The sequence below is a fragment of the Palaemon carinicauda genome, chromosome 13 (genome assembly GCF_036898095.1).
Source record: "Palaemon carinicauda isolate YSFRI2023 chromosome 13, ASM3689809v2, whole genome shotgun sequence".
Classification (NCBI taxonomy): domain Eukaryota; kingdom Metazoa; phylum Arthropoda; class Malacostraca; order Decapoda; family Palaemonidae; genus Palaemon; species Palaemon carinicauda.
This window is the reverse complement of record NC_090737.1, coordinates 119,352,577-119,366,278: the sequence shown is the minus strand read 5'-3', so window position 1 is coordinate 119,366,278 and position 13,702 is coordinate 119,352,577. Positions and strand designations below refer to the sequence as shown.

Below are 13,702 nucleotides of genomic sequence, written 5' to 3'. Positions count from 1 at the left end.
AGTGGGAAATCTTCCGAAACTGGTGCAAGTCAGTATCCGTATCTTCGACCAGTACCTCTGTAACTCAAATAGCTGACTTCCTCTTATATCTGAGGAATGAACGATCTCTTTCAGCTCCCTCTATCAAGGGTTACAGAAGCATGTTGGCATCAGTCTTCCGTCACAGAGGCTTAGATCTTTCCAACAATAAAGATCTACAGGACCTCCTTAAGTCTTTTGAGACCACGAAGGAGCGTCGTTTGGTTACACCTGGTTGGAATTTAGACGTGGTACTAAGATTCCTTATGTCAGACAGGTTCGAACCGCTACAATCAGCCTCCCTGAAAGATCTCACCTTAAAGACTCTTTTCCTGGTACAGTGATACCTCGGTACTCGACCATAATCCGTTCGAGATCCGTGTTCGACCTCCGATTTGTTCGAGTACCGAATTTTTTTTCCCCATAAGAAATAATGGTATATATTCTATTCCGTTCCCAAGCACTCGAACAGGCCCAAAATATTAATAAAACGTGTACCTAAACAACAATAATTATCTAAATGTGTATGAAATTGGTCAGAAAATCCTATAAAACAATTTTAAACCATTTACTGTACTAAAATAAAACAATTTTAAACCATTTTCTGTACTGTAGTGAACATACCTTTGAGCAGCGGTTCGATGGCATACAGGGATGGATGTGGAGAGGATGGAAGGGGGAGGTTACTGCTTGGAAGGAGAGTCCCCTTCCATGATGTGGCGGGGTAGTTCTCCTTCAGGAGTTGTTTCTCTCTCCAATGAAAGGGTGGGCAGATCTATTTCAGGGGTTTCTTCTCTTCTTTGTCTCTTCTTTGGAGGAGAAACAGGCTTTGATGTAGCAGCTTTCTTTTCTTTTGTGAAAAACTGGTCTATTGTTAATTGTTTCTTCCTCCTCTGCAGTATTCTTCGAAAATGATACATGACACTATCATTAAACATATGCACTGCCCGGTTTGCTACTGCAATTTCTGGGTGGTATTTTTCAGCAAAAGCCTGCACATCTGCCCACTTGGAACAAATTTCATTGATGAGAGAACTTGGAACATCCTCCCTTACCTCATCCTCTTCTGAAGATTCCTGCTCCACAATCAGATCCTGCTGCTGTTGTTGTTGCAGGTGCAACAATTCCTCCACAGTCAACTCGGTAGAATGGCTTTCTACAAGCTCATCAATATCATCCTTGTCGACCTCAAGCCCCAAACTCCTGCCCATGACAACAATTTCCTCAACGACATCAGTGTCATCAGAAATTACAGGGGTAGCAGTGCTTGGACCCGCCTCTGGTTGGAAACCTTCAAACTCCCTCTCTGTGACACATGATGGCCACAGCTTACGCCAGGCAGAGTTCAATGTCCTATAGGTCACACCTCGCCAAGCTTGGTCAATCATGTTAACAGAGTTGAGGATGCTGAAGTGTTCCTTCCAGAATTCCTTTAGGGTCAACTTCGTGTCACTGGTCACTTCAAAACACTTTCTGAAAAGGGCCTTGGTATAGAGTTTTTTGAAGTTTGAAATGACCTGTTGGTCCATGGGCTGGAGTATGGGAGTAGTATTGGGGGGCAAGAATTTGATTTTGATAAAGCTGTATTCTTCTTTCAAGTCATCCTCGAGACCTGGAGGATGTGCAGGAGCATTGTCCATAACCAGAAGACATTTCATTGGCAAGCTCTTTTCAATGAGGTAAGCCTTAACCTGGGGGGCAAACACTTCGTTTATCCACTCAGTAAAGAATTGTCTTGTGACCCAAGATTTAGTGTTCGAGCGCCACATAACTGGTAGTGCACTTTTACAAATATTATTTCGTTTGAACACCCGGGGGTTGTCCGAGTGGTACACTAACAAGGGTTTGATCTTGCAATCGCCACTTGCATTTGCACACAGCAACAATGTTAGCCTATCTTTCATTGGCTTGTGACCTGGCATCTTCGTCTCGTCCTTGGTAATGTACGTATTGGCTGGCATTTTCTTCCAAAATAACCCAGTCTCATCACAATTAAAGACTTGTTGTGCGATCAAATTTTGTTCATTTATGTACCGATCGAATTCCCCCACGTATTTATCGGCTGCAATTTGATCCGAACTAGCTGCCTCCCCATGCCTAGTAACACGATGAATACCTGTTCTATTACGAAACTTTTCAAACCAACCCCTGCTCGCTTTAAATGTAAATGAATCACTTTCACTGGTACTCGGACTTTTCTTCACTAATTCTTCATAGATATGCAACGCTTTTTCACAAATGAACGCTTCACTAACACTTTCCCCGGCCAACTGTTTTTCTTTAATAAATATTAAAAGCAACTTTTCCATCTCCTCAATCACTTGTGGCCTTTGCTTAGTTACCGCCGTAACTCCCGTTGCAACATTCGCCTTCTTAATCATTTCTTTATGCTTTAAAAACGTAGAAATGGTCGACTTCGCCATTCCGTATTCTACCGCTAAATCGGACACTCGTACACCATTCTCATATTTCGCTATAATTTCCTTCTTCAACTCGATCGTTGTTCGCACTGTTTTCCTCTTCTCCTTCCCCTTAACACTCATTACTTTCTTGGGACTCATTATGAAAGCTAAAAAAGCAATTAAAAGCACTGAAAATCACTAAATCACAACGAATGCTGATCGCGCGTTGTCTGAGTGACGCTCTCGAGAGAACTGATGCTTCCCGAACAAGCGAGAGTGGCCGAGATGGCGCGATCATCACAAAGCCCATGCGGTCGTCACGTGTTCGGCTGGTCGAGTACCGAATTTTTGGTCGAGCACCGCAGCAAAAATTTCTCGAAAATTTTGGTCGAACTCCGAATTGTTCGAGTATAGAGTCGTTCGACTACCGAGGTATCACTGTATGCTTAGCCACAGCTAAAAGAGTCAGTGAGATTCATGCCTTCAGCAAGAACATCGGATTCTCATCCAAAACGGCTACATGTTCTACAACTTGGTTTTCTAGCCAAAACGAGCTGCCTTCTCGGCCTTGGCCAATATCGTTCGATATTCCAAACTTATCGTATGGTTGGAAATGAACTAGAAAGAGTCTTATGCCCTGTAAGAGCTCTTAAGTTCTATTTAAAACGAACTAAACCTTTACGAGGCCCGTCTGAAGCTTTATGGTGTTCAGTTAAGAAACCATCTTTGCCTATGTCAAAGAATGCTTTATCCTATTTTATCAGACTGTTAATACGAGAAGCTCATTCCCATCTGAATGAGGAAGACCAAGCTTTGCTGAAGGTAAGGACACACGAAGTTAGAGCTGTCGCAACTTCCGTGGCCTTTAAACAAAATAGATCTCTGCAAAGTATAATCGACGCAACCTATTGGAAAAGCAAGTCAGTGTTCGCGTCTTTTTATCTTAAGAATGTCCAGTCTCTTTACGAGAACTGCTACACTCTGGGACCATTCGTAGCAACGAGTGCAGTAGTGGGTGAGGGCTCAACCACTACAATTCCCTAATTCCATAACCTTTTTAATCTTTCTCTTGAAATGTTTTATTATTGTTTTTGGGTTGTCCGGAAGGCTAAGAAGCCTTTCGCATCCTACTTGATTTGGCGGGTGGTCAAAGTCATTTCTTGAGAAGCGCCTAGATTAGAGGTTTTGATGAGGTCCTGTTGTATGGGTTGCAACCCTTGATACTTCAGCTCCTAGGGGTCGCTCAGCATCCTAAGAGGATCGCGAGGCTCCGTAAGGAAGACGTACTTAAAAAGGCAGAGTAATTGTTCAAGTCGACTTCCTTACCAGGTACTTATTTATTTTATGTTTGTTATTTTGAATAACTGCTAAAATGAAATAAAAAATCCTTAGCTCATAATAATGTAAACAATTATTGCTGGTCTCTACCCACCCCCCTGGGTGTGAATCAGCTTATATAATCACCGGCTAAGTTTAATATTGAAAAATGTTATTTTTATAATAAAATAAATTTTTGAATATACTTACCCGGTGATTATATATTAAAGGACCCTCCCTTCCTCCCCAATAGAGACCCAGTGGACCGAGGAGAAAATTGAGTTCTGTGTTTACATTGAGTACTGAGTACCTGCCCGACAGATGGCGCTGTTGATGTACACCCCCTACCTGTATAGCGATCGCTGGCGGATTTTTAACGTAGAGTTTTCTGTCGAGCAACAGAGTTGCAGCTTATATAATCACCGGGTAAGTATATTCAAAAATTTATTTTATTATAAAAATAACATTTTAAAGGAGTTCTGTATAGTTAAAGAAACATCAATGCAAAGATCTGGATGTTGAGGAGCCATTATCCTTGACCTACTACAATCATACTTTTAGCTTTGTTAAGGTTTAATTTCTTACCCTATAATTTGCATCTTGCACTAATTTTAGCTTGATCTTTATTAAGTATTACTGTACCACTTGTTTACTTCTTGTTTTGCGTGCAGGTATTCCACTCCACCTGCTAATTCTACAGGTGATGAAGATGTTGATGATTTGCAGCCAGGTATATCCCCACTGATGTTCCGAACACTAGTGGGTAGAGGTCATGCTGAATTTTCAACAAAAAAGCAACAAGATGCAATGGAATTCTTGGAGCACATTTTGAAATTATGTTCATGTAATTCTGCTGGTGCTGTTGATCCAGGAAATGTTCTGAAGTTTGAGGTTTGTTTTCTTTTTTATCTATATTGAACCATCGTTTATTTATATTATGAAATTGCTAAAAAAATAAATTTAATCTACCACTTGGAACATATTTTTAATCATAAGTAAAACAAATTTCATGCAATAAATTTTAGTGGGAATTAATGCACGTTTTAGGTGGAAGACAAATTTATATGCAGTGAAAGCGGAAAGGTGCGCTATGTTACTCGACCAGACCAGTACTTGCCTCTCCCAGTTCCTATGGAGGAAGCTATAAACAAAGAAGAGGTTGCTGCTTATCAAGCTCAGAAAGCAGAGGCCCAGGCATCTCAGAAAGTCTTGTAAGTTTTTTATAGGAACACATCATTTTTCTTTTAAGAAAGCTTTAAATCTTGTGTGATTCGTGTTTTACTTAAGCTTCAATAATCAAAGAGGCAGAAAGAAGATCAATCAATGTACATTAAATAAAGATGTAGAGCAAATTGTGAGGGTCAGCTGTAATTCCAAAAAGAAAAGAGGGAGCCCCTTCAGTCACCGCGTGTAGGTAATTCCCGTCGTCTTCTTCTTCTTCTTCTTCTTCTTCTTCTTCTTCTTCTTCTTCTTCTTCTTCTTCTTCTTCTTCTTCTTTTTTTTTTGCACCATCAAAGTGGTAACCATTTTGTTTGTTTGCACATGTTTCTAATTGACCGCTGGGCCCCCTTGTATCTTTTTTTAAGAATAGTCCTGAAAAAGAGTGTTTGGTTGTCAGAGTGGCTGTTATAGTAATCCTTCCTCTTGATCTCACTTATTAAATAAATTTGTGCTAAAGAAACCCTACTCTGATATTTAACTTATGACATTAAAATATGCGATGTTTTACGGTGGCTGGGCAAACTCGTCAGCCTGGCTTTTTTTTCTCTTGCATACAAAACAGGGACAGTGCTTTCAAGAAAATGTCAGAAATAGGACTTTCTGAAGTTCATAACAGTGCTTTAATACTATCATTATTTTGATTATTGGTATTGATATTATTGTTATATGGGATAACCAGACCATAAAACTCAATCCTGATTTTTTTCTTGAAAGTAAAGACTTCACATCTCTTCAATTATTTTATTCAGTGATTTGTGGTAGAGTTCTACATTAACTTGGTTCTTTTCTCATTAAGAGTCTAGTGTTTTTGCTCTGAAAAATTACAAATAGCGTTTATCTTTCTTTTTTCATGTCTGAGATCAAGTTTTGCCTTTATCAATCAATTGTAGTAAATAACAAAAATTTGCACTTTGAAGTATATCATTTTATTTTGATATTTTTTTTAGTTTTTTCAGATGCAATTGTCTTTTACTTCCCTAAATACCTTCCAGAATTGCAACCTTTTTCATCCTGTGTCTCTGTTTGGTTCAAGAGATTTAGCTTTTGACCAAATGCTCTGCTTTTTATAATCTTGAGGGATTAATAGTCCGCATCAACTCAGCAGCATATCCAGTACTTTGAGATTATGAGTTACCTTGCTAGTCTAAATCTAAGCCAATATTTTCGGGCAGAATCAGGCAGTATCCCAGATTCTTCCTAGTGGTGATTGATCTGTCGAACCTTATCATTGTCAAGCCAAGAAATTAAATCTTACAACTGTTTCTTACAGTATCGAGACCATTTGACATTCCAGCTTATGTTATATCTCTTGCTTAGTGCACTAGATGCAATAAATTTATACAGTAAATCTTTGCCATCTAAAATGTTTGTATCCATTGCTTGGTATGCCAAACTTCATAACTTTAGCTAATGAATATGGATAAGGCTGGAATAAGTAAAAGATATTACATTTATTAAATAGTACAACATACTAAAAGAGTTGAAAGCAGTCAAGTAACAAAACCATAGGTGGCCAAGAAGGCTTTTTCACTTCATACCATTCAAGTATATGAGGTTAGGTTTAGTGTTATTACAATAAACAAATGTTTGGTTAGAGTGGATTCCCTACTCAGCATAAAAGAAAGTACTGTATTCTTAAATTTTATAAGCCACAGACTTCTCCAGACATCCTACGGTCTCACTTTATTTCATTGCCCATTGTATAGTACATGAGTTTTGTACAGTATTGTTTTCTCTCTTTGAGATCTATTCATGCTTTGATCCCTTCATTAATTAACAGATCTTTTGGGCCATCCTTGTGAGAGTATGAAAGTGTAACATTTTTCAGATTTATCTACTTTATAAAAGATAACGATACGCTGTCACCCACACTACCACAGATTATCCTCTGAGGTGTAATGGTTTCAGTGCCACTACATTGTCACGCTAAGCACTTGTGAGATATGTGTAATGTTTTTTTTGTGTACTGTATATTATTTGGGAGAGATAATATATCAGAAATGATGGAGTTGTGTTACAGAATTTTGCACACGTCTATGAAGGTTAGTGTGTTTTTGATAAAATCATGCTTAGTAATACTTCAAAATACTGTATACAAATATTGTAGACAGTTGGTGAATCATAGCTATCCTCTGAAATTTCATTGACAAAAGCAAAATTAATTTGCTTTTGGAACAAAACTTTTGTTAATATTAATGTTAAAGATTTTTTTCCATATTTTTATTGCTACTGCCTATAATATGGAAATACTGTTAGGAAAAATACAATTTTCAATATTAATCTTACCCGATGATCATGTAGCTGTCAACTCCGTTGCCCGACAGAAATCTACGGTCGGGATACGCCAGCGATCGCTATCCAGGTGGGGGTGTACTCAACAGCGCCATCTGTGGTCAGGTACTCAAGTACTTCTTGTCAACAAGAACTCAATTTTTCCTCTGTCGTGCCGCCGGCAAGACCTACTTGGATACGCTGTTGATTTTGGAGTCTTTTGTTCACGATTTGGTGATGTATTTGCTCTAAAGTTTAGCCTTCGCTGTTCAGGAAGCTTTATCCTTAGCTTAGCAAGCTTTTGGAATTAATTTGATTCATTGGCTAACGAACTTTGCTTAATTTTGGAATTCCCCCTTGACTACCTCTAAATTCAAGATGTCTGACCATTCCCAAGTTCCTAAATACAGGCAGTGTAGTGTTAGGACTTGTACTAGGCGTCTTCCGAAGGCCTCTATAGATCCTCACACCGTATGTTCCAATTGTAGGGGTAAATCCTGTCAATTGGAAGATCGATGTGGGGAATGTGCTGGGCTTTCGGAATTCGATTTTAACGAATTCCTCAGATATGCACGTAGGTTAGAGAAGGAGAGAGATAGGAGGAGTTCTTCTCGCTCTGTGGATTTTTCCTCTCCCCATGCCCCTCAACCTTTTCCTTCCCCTGTGGTGGTGACTCCCGAACCTGCAACGAGTGCTCAGCCTGCAATGGCTGATATGTTGCGTGCCATTCAGGCTCTCGGTGAGAAGGTGGAGTCGTTGGTTTGTGACCGCAATCAGCTCTTGGCAGATGTCAGAGAGCTGAAAGCGAAGAGTGCAGTGGGAAGTGTTAGTGCTAGTGATGTGCATAGTGTCAGTGTCAGTGTTGCGCATGAGGGTACATCTGTGCGTGCCAGTCGTCCTCCCAGTCCGGGACCTCTTGCAAGCTCCCAAGCCCAGGGGAGAAGCAATGTCGAAGGACCAAAGGGTTCGGCAGGCCTTGATCGGCGCACGGATGTATCCTCAGTGGTTGCGGACGTATCTGTTAAGGATCGTCCCATCCACATACAGACGAATGAGCCCTTACATTCCTCGTCTGTGGAAGAAGTTTCCAGGAGGAAACGGTGGACCAAGGTCTCACGACCGCTCAAACGTAAGGTCCCTTCCGAGCTAGTCCAACGGCCCAGGTGTAGCCACTGGGTCAGTTCGGACTCGCCACAGTCATCTGATGACTGCACACCTCCCAAGAGAGGTAGAGTGGTCCCTCAACAGGCTACTGCTCCGTCTGTTGTTGCTCCAACCACAGTAGACCCTAAGTGGTCCATGCTGCAGACTATGCAGTCTCAGCTTGCGGCATTCATGCAGGAGTATCATGCCGAGAAGGTTAACACCTCTCCTGTTAACCTACAACCCGCAGAGGTTGTGCGCTCAGCAGATACTGCGGCTGCCTGCTCCCACACCCCACCTGTGAGAGCTCCTCCACCGATGCGCAGTCCTCCCTGCCAGACGCATGTTCTTGCTGCACCATCTGCTAACATGCGTGAGCTGCCGCATCAGGAGTTGCCGGGTTCCAGCACTATGCGGCATTCTCCTCAGCCCATGCAGCATGCTCTGCAGACCTTACAGCATGCTCCGCATACCATGCAGCATGAGCCGCATACCTTACAGCATGCTCTGCATACCATACCGCATGCTCCTCAGCCCACCGCAGACCCTCCCACACACCAGACCTCTGCTTTTGTTGTTGCCAGCTCGCAGACTGTCCAGCAGAGGCATGATGTTGGATCCGCAGGTACGCATGCACCCGTTCTGCAGGATTCAGCCGTTCAGCTTGCTGCTCTGCCTTTGCCACTCACAACTCAACTTTCGGATGATGATGTATCGGATGATGAAGCTGCTCATCTGGATGAACCTCACTCTGATGTTGAAGGACACAAGTCTTCGCCACCCTCCTTAGACTTTCGCAAAGTCCTTAATTTGTTCAGGGACTTGTATCCTGAGCATTTTGTGTCTGCAACCCCTCGTTCTCCTCCCTCCGAGTTTGCTCTGGGCATGCAGTCTGCTGCGCCTGCCTTCACCAAGCTTGTTCTCGCCAGATCATCTAGGAGAGCTTTGAGGGTTATGGGGGACTGGTTGCATTCCAAGAAGCAACTGGGAAGGACCTCTTTTGTGTTTCCTCCTCCCAAGCTGGCTTCTAAGTCGAGCGTCTGGTATGCCACGGGAGAGGAACCTGGCTTGGGGGTTCCTGCCTCTGCCCAGGCCGACTTCTCAAGTCTGGTTGACTCTCCCCGCAGGTTGGCTATGAGGCGTTCGAAGATCTGCTGGTCCTTTTCTGATCTAGATCATATGTTGAAGGGAGTCTTTCGTGCCTTCGAGATATTCAACTTCCTCGATTGGTGTTTGGGAGCCTTAAGCAGGAAGACTTCCCCTTCAGATAAGGACTCGGCCATGCTGATCATGTCTAGCATGGACAAGGCAATTCGGGATGGGTCTGGTGAACTTGCGGCTTCATATGTATCAGGAGTCCTCAAGAAGAGAGAACATCTTTGCTCCTTCTTATCTGCTGGTATCACTCCTTGCCAGAAGTCAGAGTTGTTGTTTGCTCCTCTCTCCAAGTGTCTGTTTCCGGAGGAGTTGATTAAGGGGATGGCTGCCTCACTTATCCAGAAGGATACTCATGATCTAATGGCTTCTTCTGCACGTAAGGCTAAAACCTTACCTTCCGTGCCTAGACCCTTCCGCCCTGCAGCAGTTGATACACCTGCTTCTAGGTTCATCCCGCCCTTTCGTGGCAGAACCTCCAGCAGAGGAGGTACCCGTGCAGACAGTCACCGTGGCAAGTCCAAGAAGGGTTCCAAGTCCGCAAAAGGCAAGTTTTGACTGCCTTCCTCTCCAGACAGCAGTAGGAGCCAGACTCAAGACCTTCTGGCAAGCTTGGGAGAGCAGAGGTGCAGACGCTCAGTCTGTGAAGTGGCTAAGGGAGGGATACAGAATTCCGTTCTGCCGCAATCCCCCTCTAGCTACATCTCCCATCAACCTCTCTCCCAACTACAAGGAGAAGGACAAGAGGTGTCGCTCTTGCTACAAAAGGAAGCAGTGGTCATAGTCCGGGATCATCAATCCCCGGGCTTTTACAACCGTCTCTTCCTGGTAGCCAAGAAGACAGGAGGTTGGAGACCGGTGCTGGACGTCAGTGCTCTCAATGCTTTTGTCACCAAGCAGACGTTCACGATGGAGACGACGAAGTCGGTCCTAGCAGCGGTCAGGCAGGAGGACTGGATGGTCTCGTTAGACCTGAAAGACGCATACTTTCACGTCCCCATCCATCCAGACTCCCAACCTTTCCTAAGATTCGTCTTTGGAAAGGTTGTGTACCAGTTCCAAGCCCTGTGCTTTGGCCTAAGTACGGCACCTCTTGTGTTTACGCGACTGATGAGGAATATTGCGAAATTCCTTCACTTGGCAGACATCAGAGCCTCCCTCTATTTAGACGACTGGCTTTTAAGAGCTCCCACAAGTCGTCGCTGTCTGGAGAATCTCAGATGGACTATGGATCTGACCAAGGAACTGGGCCTCCTGGTCAATTTAGAGAAGTCCCAGCTCGTTCCATCCCAGACCATTGTCTACCTGGGTATGGAGATTCAGAGTTGAGCTTTTCGGGCTTTTCCGTCGGCCCCAAGGATCAACCAAGCCCTAGAATGCATCCAGAGCATGCTGAGAAGGAACTGATGCTCAGTCAGGCAGTGGATGAGTCTTACAGGGACACTTTCATCGCTGGCCCTGTTCATCGAGTTAGGGAGACTCCACCTCCGCCCCCTTCAGTATCATCTAGCTGCTCACTGGATAAAGGACATGACGCTAGAGACGGTCTCAGTTCCTGTTTCCGAAGAGATGAGGTCTACTCTAACGTGGTGGAAGAACAGCATTCTTCTCAAGGAAGGTCTACCTTTGGCTGTTCAGACCCCCGACCACCGTCTCTTCTCGGACGCATCAGACTCGGGCTGGGGTGCGACATTGGACGGACAGGAATGCTCGGGAACATGGAATCAGGAGCAAAGGACACTTCACATCAATTGCAAGGAGTTGTTGGCGGTTCATCTGGCCTTGATAAACTTCAAGTCCCTCCAGCTAAACAAGGTGGTGGAGGTGAACTCCGACAACACCACAGCCTTGGCTTACATCTCCAAGCAGGGAGGGACTCATTCGAGGAAGTTGTTCGAGATCGCAAGGGACCTCCTCATTTGGTCAAAAGATCGAAAGCTCACGCTGGTAACGAGGTTCATTCAGGGCGATATGAATGTCATGGCAGATCGCCTCAGCCAGAAGGGTCAGGTCATCCCCACAGAGTGGACCCTTCACAAGAATGTTTGCAGCAGACTTTGGGCCCTGTGGGGTCAGCCAACCATAGATCTGTTCGCTACCTCGATGACCAAGAGGCTCCCGTTGTATTGTTCTCCGATTCCAGACCCAGCAGCAGTTCACGTGGATGCCTTTCTGCTGGATTGGTCCCATCTCGACCTGTATGCATTCCCGCCGTTCAAGATTGTCAACAGGGTACTTCAGAAGTTCGCCTCTCACAAAGGGACACGGCTGACGTTTGTTGCTCCCCTCTGGCCCGCGAGAGAATGGTTCACAGAGGTACTGCAATGGCTGGTCGACGTTCCCAGGACTCTTCCTCTAAGAGTGGACCTTCTGCGTCAACCTCACGTAAAGAAGGTGCACCCAAACCTCCACGCTCTTCGTCTGACTGCCTTCAGACTATCGAAAGACTCTCAAGAGCTAGAGGCTTTTCGAAGGAGGCAGCCAGAGCGATTGCCAGAGCAAGGAGGACATCCACTCTCAGAGTCTATCAGTCTAAATGGGAAGTCTTCCGAAGCTGGTGCAAGGCCAATGCAGTTTCCTCAACCAGTACCACTGTAACCCAGATTGCTGACTTCCTGTTACATCTAAGGAACGTAAGATCCCTATCAGCTCCGACGATCAAGGGTTACAGAAGTATGTTGGCAGCGGTTTTCCGCCACAGAGGCTTGGATCTTTCCACCAACAAAGATCTACAGGACCTCCTTAGGTCTTTTGAGACCTCAAAGGAACGTCGGTTGTCCACTCCAGGCTGGAATCTAGACGTGGTCCTAAGGTTCCTTATGTCATCAAGATTTGAACTGCTCCAATCAGCCTCTTTTAAGGACCTCACATTAAAAACTCTTTTCCTCGTGTGCTTAGCAACAGCTAAAAGAGTAAGTGAGATCCACGCCTTCAGCAGGAACATAGGTTTCACATCTGAAACGGCTACATGTTCCTTGCAGCTCGGTTTTTTGGCTAAAAACGAGCTTCCTTCACGTCCTTGGCCTAAGTCGTTCGAGATCCCAAGCCTGTCCAACTTGGTGGGGAACGAACTGGAGAGAGTACTTTGCCCAGTTAGAGCTCTTAGGTACTATCTAAGAAGGTCAAAACCTTTACGAGGACAATCAGAAGCCTTATGGTGTGCTATCAAGAAGCCTTCGCTACCAATGTCTAAGAACGCAGTTTCTTACTACATCAGGCTTCTGATTAGAGAAGCACATTCTCATCTGAAGGAAGAAGACCTTGCTTTGCTGAAGGTAAGGACACATGAAGTGAGAGCTGTGGCTACTTCAGTGGCCTTCAAACAGAACCGTTCTCTGCAGAGTGTTATGGATGCAACCTATTGGAGAAGCAAGTCAGTGTTCGCATCATTCTATCTCAAAGATGTCCAGTCTCTTTACGAGAACTGCTATACCCTGGGACCATTCGTAGCAGCGAGTGCAGTAGTAGGTGAGGGCTCAGCCACTACATTCCCATAATCCCATAACCTTTTTAACCTTTTTCTTGAATACTTTTTATTGTTGTTTTTGGGTTGTACGGTCGGCTAAGAAGCCTTCCGCATCCTGGTTGATTTGGCGGGTGGTCAATTCTTTCTTGAGAAGCGCCTAGGTTAGAGGTTGTGATGAGGTCCTTTAGTATGGGTTGCAGCCCTTTATACTTCAGCACCTAAGAGTCGTTCAGCATCCTAAGAGGACCGCTACGCTCAGTAAGGAAGACGTACTTAATAAAGGCAGAGTAATGGTTCAAGTCGACTTCCTTACCAAGTACTTATTTATTTTATGTTTGTTATTTTGAATAACTAATAAAATGAAATACGGGATACTTAGCTTCTTTGTTAACATGTATGCTGGTCTCCACCCACCACCCTGGGTGTGAATCAGCTACATGATCATCGGGTAAGATTAATATTGAAAAATGTTATTTTCATTAGTAAAATAAATTTTTGAATATACTTACCCGATGATCATGAATTAAAGAACCCGCCCTTCCTCCCCATAGAGAACCAGTGGACCGAGGAGAAAATTGAGTTCTTGTTGACAAGAAATACTTGAGTACCTGACCACAGATGGCGCTGTTGAGTACACCCCCACCTGGATAGCGATCGCTGGCGTATCCCGACCGTAGATTTCTGTCGAGCAACGGAGTTGACAGCTACA

At 44.0% G+C, this 13,702-nt stretch overlaps 1 protein-coding gene across 1 annotated transcript in view; it reads left to right on the top strand.

The window, feature by feature from the left end:
- The window catches only part of Usp5 (ubiquitin specific protease 5), a 100,643-nt gene that overhangs the window by 46,170 nt on the left and 40,771 nt on the right, over window positions 1-13,702 (top strand). Inside the window, exons 9-10 of the mRNA XM_068385738.1 lie at window positions 4,409-4,628; window positions 4,785-4,948. Coding sequence (XP_068241839.1) covers window positions 4,409-4,628; window positions 4,785-4,948 — 384 coding nt within the window. The remainder of the gene's footprint in view (window positions 1-4,408; window positions 4,629-4,784; window positions 4,949-13,702) is intronic.